Genomic DNA, 13,184 nt, shown 5'->3' on the forward strand with positions numbered 1-13,184 from the left:
GTTTATTAACATGAAAAGCGAAGGCAAGGAGCCCTGCCAGAAAAGCTGAGTGTCACTGCCTTGGCTCAGGAGGACTCTGCTGGGAAAAAACATGTCAGGAAAAATAATTCAAGGCAACCCCTTTTAAACACAGCAGCAGAGCTATCAACTTTAAAAACTTTGCCACTAGGCTACACAACTGCCTTTAACAGGACAAAATGACATTTGAGTCTGAACAAACAAGATCACAAAATATATTTTAAGAAATAGTAATAAACATTTAACCAACTAACCACCAATCAAGATGCAACTTACACAGTCTGGCTGAGATGACTGAAATAGCTAAGCCATGAATAGGTTGGCATGGCTTATTGCAAGAGGATCTTTATAAAATTCTTAAAAATATTATTCCCCCTAAAGCCCCATTTTGATTTCTACATTGACATAGCAGGAGTTGGATGAAATTCACGATTTTTAAAATAAATATAACAGACGCATAGTTTGATAGCCAAAGGTACAGTGCAGAAGTGGGAGAAATTCTTCCCCAGGACAAGCTTCACATCATTAAATATTAGAATTCCCATCAGAGGAATGATTTTGAGTTCACAGTTGCTGCAACTGATTACTGTTTTATTATAATTATGAATTGCATGTAGCCAGAACCAGATTTTGAAACAATGTCTGTCAGGAAAATATCCTGCTGAGCATATCTCTCTGCCTACAGGAAGCACGAGTCAGAGTTGAAGAGAACCAACTCTTCACACAAGTATTTACATACGTCCACATGCACATTTATTCACTGAGCCTCTCCAGTCATTATGCAGGCTACAGTTCTCCTTTTACACAGATGTCTGAGAAACAACTTTGTCTCCTCAGTGACACCATTTTGCCATCTGACCATTAAAGAATTCCTGATTTACTTACACTGAAGCAAGATAATGTATCCCTACTCAGTTATAGAAGCTATACAAAAAGATCCATTCAATCCAGTCTTGAATTTTTGAAAATAGAGAGGCATGCCAGGTTCACAAGATGGCAACATGGTTGAAGCTATTGTAGTTGTGTTTTATTTTTAAATATTAAACAAATTTTGTTCAGCCTCCAGCTAAGAGAAAAACCTGAGAATGAAATTTAGACAACAAAGTCCACTAGTCTGTTACTGAAAATAGGTTCCACATGATGCAGTACAGCCTCACCTCCTAAGTTGTGAATGCAAATAAGTCGTCAATTTTGTAGTTTCTTCAAGTTTCTGTACCAATTCTTTTCTTCTTTCCTCCAATTTCAATCTAGAAACAGAAATAAATGTAAGTGAGGTATGACTGAGAAGTCACGAGGCTAAAATACTTCATAGATAAGACAAAAACAAAATGAAGACTGCCTATTTTCATCTGGCTACTGACTAGTGAAATCTAAGAGACTGCTAACTTGCAATCCTATCATTAAGTCCTACCTACTTCAGCAGAGTGACTCGAACTGCAGAACACCGAGCACTTCAATAAACGTGCTGAACATACAAGCAGGCCCAACAAAAGAATGCCGGCATTAATTCTGACTGTGCCAGAACCTGAGGTAGCATTGCAGGAAGTTTAAAATTAAAGCACTGTTTTTATTTCAGAGTCTTCCTAAAGAGACAAAGTACAATAAATCAAAGCAGGATCCCAGTGTAAGGTTCCAAGATGAGATACCGTTTTCAGAGGTCCTTGGAAATGTAGAAACATTTACCAACGGATTTTTCATCACCTCTGAGCAATACAGCCCATTATCAAGGTTTGCCTTTATAACAGGGCAGATCATTGCCTCCTGCACACTAACCAGCTTTGCTCTAAGGCCACAAATGGCAGAGTTCTCCAATTCCTTTTGGCTGACTGAAGAGAAAGGATTCAGTAACCTTTACAGAGGACTTTTCTTTTTCTAACTCTATTTTATCACTCCATTTGCAACACCAAATACACTGTCTTTTCTTCAATGGAGTCAGCTAAAATCCTCCTGTAGTTGAGGATGAGTACATTCTCCTCCAGACCCTGTTCAGTCAACTGATACATATAACAAGTTCTCAAGCAACTAATCTTAGGGATGGCTACTTTAAAAATTTCAGGTTCATCCACAGAAACCTTTTCTTCCACCCTTCTGGCATCTCAAGGATGTGCAAATTAAAATTCAACTGCAGAGAACATCTCAAAGAACAAAACCAAAAATCACCCACTGCTTTCTTATGCAAACTGAAAGAAATACTCCAGAGTTTCCAGAATTCACTCTCCAAGCCTGAGATAGCAGTAAAAAGGCATTAAGTCCTCAATTCAACAAAGCATGAAAAGCACTTGCTTACACTAATGCTTATTCAGCGAGCGAATCTGGGTTATGCAAAGGTGAATAAGTTACCCCGAGGTCAGCCAGGGTGTGAACTTCCACTCCACTGCATACGCTGTGTGTGCTCTTACATTGCAATGATGTGTTCATCTGCCAGTACCTGCTAACCTTGTTAAAAGCATACACAGCACTTCAGTCTTTGCTCATGTTCCCAAACCAAGAACTACGCTCATCTGTGGTATCAGACATTCTTTCCCACCATTTTTTTTCCACTGTGTAAACCCTTCTGTCTTTTTTTAAAGCGTAATCCATCCCGCTTTCCTCAAGCAACGGTGCTCTTCATTAACTCTTTCGTGAGTTACACAAATTCACAACATTTCACATTCCACAACAAATGATTTTTTTCTCTTCTATATTTGGCCAAATTCAAAACTTTTAAACCTTCTGAACTTATAGAATAGGCACGATCTTTAACGTGCCAAAGACCGCATGAATACTCAAACCATCAACAGGGCAAACTCCAGTTGCAACCCTCCTATCCAAAGAAATCTAATACTCATTGCAGGTGTAATGTCTTAGTGAGACACCTTTCTCCAGTTTTGACCAGAAACTGTAACACTCAGAGGCATAACATCTTAAAAAATAATAATAACTAATAAAAAAACTTAAATTGCACACACTTCACCTTCTTGAGATGGAAATTTAGTGGATATGTTTGTTTACGAGGTATTAGAGTAGAGGTCAGTTTTACAGGCAAAAGCACAACCATCCCTCTAACCTAATGCCTGTGATTACTGAGAATACTTTGCTGAGGACTCGAGAAGTAATGGAATCTCCCTAACATGAATGCAGAGGCAAGAAAGCAACAAGCAGTTCTTAGCAGCCCCACAGTCCAGATATTTCTAAACAGCTGCTGGAAGGCCCCTTCAAGCAGTGAGACTGTACCCTGTCTCTGCTTTTTTGAAGCTGATAAGTTATGATTTATGCCCTCTATCTGCAAACTGACTCCAAGTACATCTACCAGTGGCAGTTTCAGCATCCAGCATAACCCAGGGCTACACCAACCATGTTTTTAAGCCAGAGCAAGCCTCCTGTTTATTTTCTCCCTTTAAAAAATGAACAAACAAACACAGAACCTTAAAGAGGAAAAACAACTTGTCATATCGAGCTCTTGGCAATCTATGGCTTCTTACACTTTTATTTCATTATCAGTACCAGTAAAACAATGGAAACATAAAGGTATTCATGAAACTTCATGAAATAAAATAATAATGCAGTGATAGCACTGCACTTTGAAGATGGTATATCTCCTCCACCAGTAATAGGACCCAGAAAGAAAGAAATAAAATGCTAATGTTTGATCTGATACAATTAACCATATGCTTTTCTTGAATGGGAGAAAATTTTATTTGTCCTTGGCATGTCAGATGCCCAAGTTTGGCATCTGACATGTATGAGAAAAATGTTAGGTCAGAATTGTCTTTGGTCCCAACACTTAAAATGGCATTATTATAAAAACCTTAGGTTCACATTTATTTGTCTATGTGAATTTCTTATGAACCCCTTATTGCCTATTTATTGATGGAAGTCAGAAAGCAACCGATCCACAGTAATTTAGATACTATCAACACATTTCTCCTGTACAATTGTAGTAGTAGTAGGACACAATCCTTCTTCTAAAACACTTCTAAATTCTCAAAATAATATAGTTTAAAAATGTTCAACTGTATACAAATATGCTTAAAAATCATGCCTTATTCACATGTTTCTTGCGTAGACAACAAAAAATTTCCTCACTGCTCATCTAAAATTTAGGAGCCAACTTCTAAGGCCACCAACAGGAATTTCACCATCCAGCAACAATGGTGCAATAGCGAGTGTTTCCTAGCAGTCTTTCAATGCTGATCGTATTACTTCAGTAGGGCAGGCAACATTGATACATACAACATTTTGTGCTTATTGGCTTTTTATGCGAGCCAGGGGTTCCCGTAGGTTTACTTCCACTTACAGTTGATGGAAAGTCCACTTGTGACAGTCATCTTTGATTTTCTCCGACTCTTAACCTGGCTAATACTCATCTATGGTGGAAGTTGCTTTGGTTATCAGTTAGGAAGTGAAAAGTTAGGAAAGTTTAATTTTTATTCCTCCCCTCTCACCTCCCATTTTTTTTTCTTTTGGTTGCATTTTTGCAACTAATAAAACTCACAATAAAAGGCTTTTGATGTTGTAACAATCAAGATAATCTTTGTAACCTGAGTTCAAATAGTTTACAGCTATAATCAGAAATCAGTGAATGATGTATTGCCCTCCTGCTGGTATGCTGACATTCCTCAGCTATTTAACATCTGTCATAGGCATTTTCATGCTGGTAACTAACGCAGAGCAACTGATATTGCAGAGCACACACAGGGTGTTCAAATTCTCTCTGAGTACAGAAGAATTTTTTGTTTTTCTGCCCAGTGGGCTAAGAACAAATTTAATTAAGATCTACATAGAACAGTTACTGAAGGAAAACAGCCCATCAAGGCACAGTTCACGGCCTGTAATGAGTACAAAGGTTAGACTGCAGAAAGTGGCACTTAGTATCAACAAAAAAAATCCCTTACCTTTCAGCAAGTGCTTGACTGGGTGCACTTTTTACGGAGTGCAGCTCTTCTTCAAGCCTCTTTCTTTCTGCTTCCAGCTGCTCTAGCTCATCTTGAGTACGTTTGCGTGGTGTGATAAACTGGAGTTCTTTTAAAAGCTCTTCTTTTTCATTGATTAACATCAATTTTTCCTTTTCCACATCCAGTGCCCCAGGCCAGGCCTCACTATCTAACTTAGACAGTTCGATCTTCAAGTTAGCCATGCTAAAATAAAACATAGCAGATTTGCCTGAGCCTAGCACAGCACATAATTTCCATGAAAGATAGAAGTGATACAATATTTTGAAGGTGTAAGTACAGAACAACTTTTTCTATTTAAACCCATGCTTTTAATTACCTTTACTTCACAAGAACGCAACTTTGCCAGAGATGCAAGCCACCTACCCAGGCCAACAGGCCGTGTACTCTTCTCTGTTTCAGACACCTTGGAAAAATGTATCCTGAGAAGCACAAAGCAATTAACAGCAAGCTTTCAAGCTACAGTGCCCTAAATTCACCTGTCTCATATATGGAAGAATACTAAAACAGACGTCAATACCCAAATACACTAGAAATGAGTTTCTCTTGTTCAAATCCTGAGTTGAATTAAAAGTCTTGACTTTAATAAAAGCTTTATTGAAAGTGATCTGTCTGGTCATACAGTAGTGACACTTTGCTTTAGTCGTCAAGGAGTGCGTCTATTTCTCCTAAGCTGTGGGAGACTATTCAGCTCCTCTAACAGTGAGGAACATTGTTAAAGAATATGCAGAATATCAAGGTGCTCACTGTTACATCAAGTACATATGCAAATTTTAACAGACAAAAACAATGTTCCCCTCTATGATTAAAAGAAAAGGCAGTATGACAGTGGCCACCTAAAAGAAAAGTAGATGAATAACTTAGAAGTTTGTGCAACTGCTATTCCCATTGTAGATGTCCAGTCACAGAGTTAGGATACCCTAGACCTGGTTATCCACTCAGAGAACACACACAGCTGTAGCAGAAACCTCCCTACATTATTACTGTGCGATAGCTCAGACCTAATCAAGAAAGATTATTTCTAGTATTTAGTCACCAGAACCATTCTGTTGTTGGGCTCAGCTGCACAGCTTATAAAGGGTAGGTTTTGCAATAGACTCATTGTCCATTGGGAACTATATAAAGCATAACAATTCCCCAGTATACATTTCATATATCTATCCAGATGATAACTTTCAGTCACTTCCAGCCTTATCTGCACCTGAAACAGCTGCATAAACTGTGCATTTAATCAATGGATATACAGATGGTATAGATATATATATCCAGGAGCTTGGTTAATAGAATTTATATTGCAGAAATAAGAGAAAATCACTCACCCTGTCCTGGGCTCATGAGATAAACTCCTGATGGAGCGGATCTCCAGAGAGAGATCCTTCCCCACTGGCAGTCGGCTCTTAAATGGGTCTAGGAGAGGTGGAGCCAGGCTCCACCCCTTCCTGCAGCACAGGTGAATTGCCTTCACCTGTGCTCCCATGGCTGACTCATTGCTCGCCTCAGGTGATCAATCAAAGGTTCAGGCCGTGATTCAGCAGCCCCATACACTGTGGAAGCTCTGAACTCTGTAACAGCTCCTAGCTTTCTGCACCTCTTTGTTGTAGGCTGGGAAAAAGGCAGAGAAAGGAAAAGTCAAAATAAAAGGACATTCCCATTCTAGGGCAAGAGAATCTTATCTGTTGCTTTTACTTATTCCTATCATAGCAGATACACCTAAGTTAGCTCATCAGCTGATACAAGTCTGTGCAACTTCAGCATTAGCAAGCACTACCTCAGTAATGACTATTCTGCATCAACCACATATGCATCATTTGGTTTGTATAATCTTTCCATTGTCCTGACAGATTTCTAGGAAAACACACTTCTTCCTTCCAGTCTGTTTTCTGCAATTAACAAAACTAATAATATCATTCTTATTTTGCATCTTGGTTATTAATTTACAGTACATTATGGCATTTAGTTATGATAAAAGCTAAGAACAGTTAATATTAAATCTAACTATCTCACTGCTTATACCAGAAGCTTAAGGGGAAGCTCTTCTTTCCATAGGTACCATTTCCTTCTCACCTACATCTCAATCAAAAAACAACAGCTTTAAAAAAAGAGCCAGAATAAAAAGGAACGCCCGCCAAATTGCTGCAAGAACAAGTGTAACTCTGAGTGATTTTATGAAAAACAATGCAAAATAAGTCAAATTGAAATACAATCAGCAGTGTTACCATAAACAAATGGTAGGGTGAAATGAAGCATTCAACATACTTTGCAGCTGCTATATAAATATATATAATTTATATTCAGCAGTCTTTTAGAGGAGGTGTACACAGAGGGAAAACAAGGGAATCATTTCAGATGGATAAGGTGTTAAGATTTTCATCTCCAGGTCACTGATTCCTGCTAGCCTTGTTCTGAAAGTAGCTGCTAGTGACAGCTGTTTGATGGCCTAAGGAATGGGACAGTGGTCTCCCAACAGTTCTTTTGCTCCCTCTGCTACAGATAACTCTCTGCTGTTCTGTCATTTTTTGTGTGCTGCCTCATCAAGAAAGGCAAAGAACTACATGGATATGAAAACAAAACTGGTTTCAGACTTTTGAGATAGTCTTTACTCAACAAGTCAATAAGGCATGTAGCTGGAGTTTTAACCACATCAGGATATGACTGTCAGCATAATATATCAGACTCTTCTGAGTAGCAACTGCAGCCTGACAGTGAATTTCACATAGCTGACAAACTCTAAATTCATCCAATTCTTTATTTTGTCAAAGTCAGTAGCTTCTACTTATTTAAACAACATTAAGGTTCACACCACATAACTTTATATTGCCCTCAAAAACCCAAGGCAACATTCTACCGCTTCAAGAGGCTTTGCTGGCTAAACAACATAAAACATGCAATGCAAAACTATCTGATAATTTCCGAATAGTGAAGCTCACTCATTAGATCTTTTTTCCTTTTTTTTTGTTGGTAATGTTTTCTGTGTTTTTTTTGTTGTTGTTGTTGTTTTTGTTTGTTTTTTAATATAAAGCAACTATGAACTTGCACATTTAATATTTCAGAAAAGATGATCAATACTTACATAATAATTACTGGTATGTATCTTCATTTTTCTAAGATACTCACGCTTTATTAAGTTCACCCAGTAATCACTAATAAAAACAGTATGCTCCAACACTTCAATGACTTTAACTGTGTCTTCAAGTAATTTGACTGTCTTATTTAAAGTGCAAAGGGATATTCATTATTTGGACTTTTAGACAAAATTGAATGAAGACACCATTTAAAAAGTAATTTAACATTAGAGCACACTGATGTTGTACAGATCAAATACGTGGTTATGCAAAGATTAAGTATTTCATCTACTGCAATTTTGACTCATCTTCTTAGTTAAATTGTGAGAAATTCAGATTTTATGCTGCAGTTGTCCAGAGTCCATACACCATGCTTTTTTAATAGCTAGAGGTTGTACACTGATTACTGTCAGACTACCTTTTTGTTCCAACAAATGAGAAACAAAACATGATGGTGGGACTTCTTGGTATCAAGACAGTCACAATAGAAGATTATCTGGTTTCGGATAAAAGAAAATTGAGAGCAAGTGACATCTATATAAATCTAGAAAACCATCTGACAGTACTATGTACATGATGACTTTGAGCCGAAATCATGCAAGTTCAATGCTGAAGAAACACAATAGCTTTATCACTCTTAATCAATTGCATTGATTATATAACAAAGTTTTATGATCCATAAAGATGATAGGAAAAATTACTGTTGTTTCCAGCAAGAATGGCAACTACTATTATATAAAGAATATACATCTAGATTTTGGAAAATGATTGTGCAGCCTCTCATCTTTAAAACATTAAAACTATTTAAGCTGTTACTTTCTGCTTATAAGCTAAAAATTCTCTTCCTGGTTTTCTAATTGACTATGCCACAGTATTGTAAATGAATTAATAATTAAGTCACAGAGCAAGTCTCATTATAGGTACAATTTTCAACTATGGAAAAGTGTTAGTTCTTCCTTTATTGTCTTCTTTTTTAATATATAAAAAAAAAAGGAGCCTTGGGTGCGAGATAACTTTCTAGATTTATATTTCTCTTAAATTACATAACAAACGCTGTAAGGTTTCTGAATAGCTGACATGCAATTTATTTGTTTAAATAATGTAAACCTTCCCCCAGTATTACGCAGCACTACTCCTCTGCTGTACCAGAATATATGTTACTGTAACCCGGAATGTTCTGCTTTCTGATGCCTATTCTTCGGTGCCATGGCAATCCATCAAAACAGCACTGCTTTCAAGAGCAACCAGTGCAGAACCTTATTTGAAAGACATTCCACATTCATCAGTGAGGCGGTTCCTGATTTCCTCTCTCCCTAGGCTATTAAAAAATAATCTCACAGTAAAAACAAGTGTTTAAATTATTCTAAGTCAAGGCTGGGTGGGGTCCTGGGCAGCCTGATCTAGTGTTGGCAGCTCTGCCCATGGCTGGGGTTTGCAGCTTGATGATCTTTAACATCCCTTCCAACCCAAGCCACTCTATGATTCTGAGTCCCAGGGAAAAAGAGATAATTGAGCCTACAAAATCTGAAGTGGAACTCTGAAGCATTATACCTGAAGAACCATCAGTTGCATAGCAAACTGAAATGATGATCCCAAAGGATTTAAATGGAAGTAAATAGCCTGGCAGCCTTTCATTGGAATACCCATTCACTCTATTTCCACAATCCTGGAACTGATATTGTAACTTTTCATTTCATTTCCTAACTTACATAACTTAGCATTAAATGTAAAAACTACTGCTCAAAAGCACTGCCGGATCCCGAAAGCCTGCTTTGCTTCCAGGAGAGAAAGAAACATTTTGCAGTAATGCCTCCAGCGCAGGCGTCCACTAGGTGTCACTGCGAGCACAATGTTAGCATTGGAGAGGTCGAAAATGCCCGACTCAAGACTGTAATTTAACAAAGCGACTAACCCCATTACCTTCTCTTTGCCTCTTCATATTGAAGACTTAGTCTGACCTTCTCTGCTAAATTGGATCTACTTCTTGTTCCAACCTATTGAAAAAAATATTAGCCTTATCACTGTGCAAAACTGTAAAACAAATCAACAGTATATATCAACAAATGCCCAGACTAGAAAAATTACTTTTTAAAAAAATGAAACGACGCCCACTTTTGGCCATACACTTGCTATTATATACACAGTTAGTAATATACTCAGTGCTGTTTTCTTCTCATACAGTTCATCTGCTTTTAATTACCGTACTGCCATATTCCAGCACAGTAAATTGCATACATTTTCAAAGAGGTCTTGCATTGACTGAAACCCAAAATTTTGATCCCCCACTTCGAACCCCCACTGAACTCAAAATTCAGAGTTAAATAGGTGCAATTCCAGGGCAAGACTTCAGACTTCAAAAAAAAGAAAGAAAGAAAAAAAAAGCTAGTCTGTAGGCAAGCATAGCCCTCTGTTTGGAGAGCCTAGTACAAGCTCTTCATTATAAATTCAGCACACAGAACTATAAAGAAGGTGCCAAAATTAAGCACAGCTTTCTGTCACTGTAAGTATACCATCAGTGAAACAGAGAAATTATTAATGAATCACTGAAGAGATAGTTCCCTTTGTTTTTTCAGCTGTGGAAGTGAAACTGCACAGTTAAATTTTGAGATCTTGTTTCTGAAAATTAAAGACATTTTCAAATCAAAATAAGTCTGTAAGGCACAACATCCACATAGGCGGATCCAAAAAATACTATTTACTTACATTCTTCTTCACTGTACTGGAGCTACTTGATTAAATCAGATTGGCATAAATGCTTTGTGCCAAATTGTGAAAACTTCATCTGAATTCTGATTTAAATTAGAAATGGAAAATCAGATGACTGATTCTAAGTAATTTTCCCTTAAATGTGCATACATATAACACCTATCAGCAACAGTAAACAGCTGTTTGTAACAGCCAATTCCATTAACCACAACATTCTGATTCAATTTCTCTTTATGTTTGACAAAATGAAAAGGCTCACCTCACCAGAAATGTCAGTCTGAGACCCTGCATCCAGAGTTTGTCTAGAAAAACACAGCTGGGAATTTACTGAGCTGGAACTCAGGTCTGGTTCCGATATCCCAATGTTCTGGTCAAGATTGAATTTCTCTTTCAGCTTTGCAAGACTCTGTCCAGGAAACAGAACAAGATGGTGTTAAACTGTCTTTGTACTTTTGTACAAGTTCTCTAGGGAAGCTGCTTTAGCAAAGAGTTGCACTAGATGATCTCCAAAGGTCCCCTCCAACCCCAGTCATTCTTCTGTGAATCTGTGATACTTTATAGACTTTATACTGGTTTCTATTCAGAAGATGCTTATCTAGAAGACTCCAGTACATATATATGTATTTTTTCCTCATGTTAGAAAACCGTTCTTTTAACCAAGTAGTTCTTAAGTGACACTGAGTACAATCACATCATTCTGGTTCTTGTTGCCACCCCCTCTCTCTTGCTCCCCTTTATAAACCAGTCAAATGTTTGGTTGATGCAAAACAAATAAATAAATAAATAATCTACTTTCAGATGCAAATGCAGAGCAATTTGTAGAACTTGTGCCCATTTAGAAAATGGCTACCCATTTCAAAATATGTATCTCAAGTTTCACCCACGTAATATTTTAAATAGTGTTTTAGAGGTAACATGCAACATTACCAACAAGTTCAGATACCTCTATTCTGACTGTCATTCAGGGACTTTTTGAATTAGGAAAGTCACAGACTTGAGTTTCTGCATCACAAAACAAATTTTAGCACTAGTTTGGCACATGGTTTTGAAAATCCCTTAAAAAGTATAAAATGTACAGTATTTAGCATCATTAAAGTTCCTTCTGATGAAACAAATCTACATGAAACTTACGCAAACCCTAGAAAATACCTTCATTAAATCTTGTTTTTCTCTCTCTCCTGAACTTATCGCCTTTCTGATGGATTTCAGTTCACTCAGGATAGCTTTAGCCTCACATAGTTCATACCCGCTCTGGCCTCCAGACATTTTTTGGTCAATTCTGTGGAAAGAAGAGCATATTAATACTGCATACTGCAAATAATGTTAACATCTCTGCTGTTCTGTTTCAGACAAGCATAGTTAGAACAGAAGGGCAAGAGTAACTGATAATATTTCCTTTAGCAGACAAGCAAAGAGAAAAAGGACACTAAAACCTGCATTAAAATACTTTCTGTGTGGCAAAAATGTCAAGCTGTCCGACACACACACACAGTGGATGGGTTTTGCTGACACAGGAAATTTTATGAAAAGGAAAAAAGAGTATGTTGGCATTAAAACCATTGATTCAGTCTTAAAGACATGCGAAGCACAGAGCACTACCTGAAGTAATACTCCTATACGTGCTACCAGGAGTACAAGAAGATAAAAAAATCCTATGCCCACCCTAACCCTCTGCAACGCAGAAGCAACTTTGGGGTTCAACTTTGATACTATTAACTATTTGCAATACTTAGAGAAGCAGAATATATTATGGGCAGTATTCCTCTATCCAGATACACAGTGTGACATCCAGACAAGCAAGCTTGTAGGTACTGATTGTTCTTGCAGAGAAGACATGTAACCATATTCTTCCCTCAGTTTCCATCTCACTTACCCTAATCCTAAGAACTAACCACCTAGCGCAGCTGCTGTGCTCACCCAGTCTTCAGGCTCTCTTTACTCACTAAATCTATGGATAATTTATACCATACGTCATACACTGGGTAATTAATGAACTACTGGAATATTAATAATTTTTTAAAAATAATAACTTAAAAATAAAGTTGGAGACAAATTTTTTTCATTTTGGTTTTTACATATTGGCTTCAAAAAATTGAGTTTGTAAAACTAGAGGTTGGAGAAATGTGTTCACTGAATATTTTATAGCACCATACAAATGGCTGCAGCTGTGTTTCACAAAATTAAAAACAACAGGCATCTTCACCATCTACTAGAGAACACATTCCTTTATCGTACAATTGGTTTTCTGTTTTTATCATCAGCCATCATCCTTCTACAAGATATTAACCTTGTGAGTGAGGAATGAACAATTGAGCAAGAACACAAAACACCTGAAACAAATTATTCTATTTTTCTTTTAATTTTGTGCACAAATATATCAAGATTCTAAAGCAGTCATTAAAGACATGAGAGTAACTTTTTTCCTTTCTCCACATTTCCACTTTTCTGCAAAACAGAACCAAATCTG

At 37.3% G+C, this 13,184-nt stretch overlaps 1 protein-coding gene and 1 long non-coding RNA gene across 5 annotated transcripts in view; one reads left to right on the forward strand and one right to left on the reverse strand.

The window, feature by feature from the left end:
* The window catches only part of LOC109367253 (uncharacterized), a 71,186-nt gene extending 65,630 nt beyond the window's left edge, over window positions 1-5,556 (forward strand). Inside the window, exon 3 of the long non-coding RNA XR_002114195.2 lies at window positions 5,352-5,556. This is a non-coding gene — a long non-coding RNA (uncharacterized LOC109367253). The remainder of the gene's footprint in view (window positions 1-5,351) is intronic.
* WWC2 (WW and C2 domain containing 2) overlaps window positions 1-13,184 on the reverse strand; it is an 87,653-nt gene that overhangs the window by 26,524 nt on the left and 47,945 nt on the right. For all 4 annotated transcript variants that reach the window (XR_014882903.1, XM_085222438.1, XM_085222440.1 and 1 more), the window contains 5 exons: window positions 11,867-11,996; window positions 10,977-11,123; window positions 9,932-10,005; window positions 4,893-5,135; window positions 1,176-1,265 (listed from right to left, as the gene is read on the reverse strand). Coding sequence is in view for 3 of the 4 variants with exons in the window: in XM_085222438.1 (XP_085078564.1) it covers window positions 1,176-1,265; window positions 4,893-5,135; window positions 9,932-10,005; window positions 10,977-11,123; window positions 11,867-11,996 (684 nt within the window). In the remaining variant the exon portion in view is untranslated. The remainder of the gene's footprint in view (window positions 1-1,175; window positions 1,266-4,892; window positions 5,136-9,931; window positions 10,006-10,976; window positions 11,124-11,866; window positions 11,997-13,184) is intronic.

This window comes from Meleagris gallopavo, chromosome 4, assembly GCF_905368555.1.
Source record: "Meleagris gallopavo chromosome 4, MGAL_WU_HG_1.1, whole genome shotgun sequence".
NCBI classification, from domain to species: domain Eukaryota; kingdom Metazoa; phylum Chordata; class Aves; order Galliformes; family Phasianidae; genus Meleagris; species Meleagris gallopavo.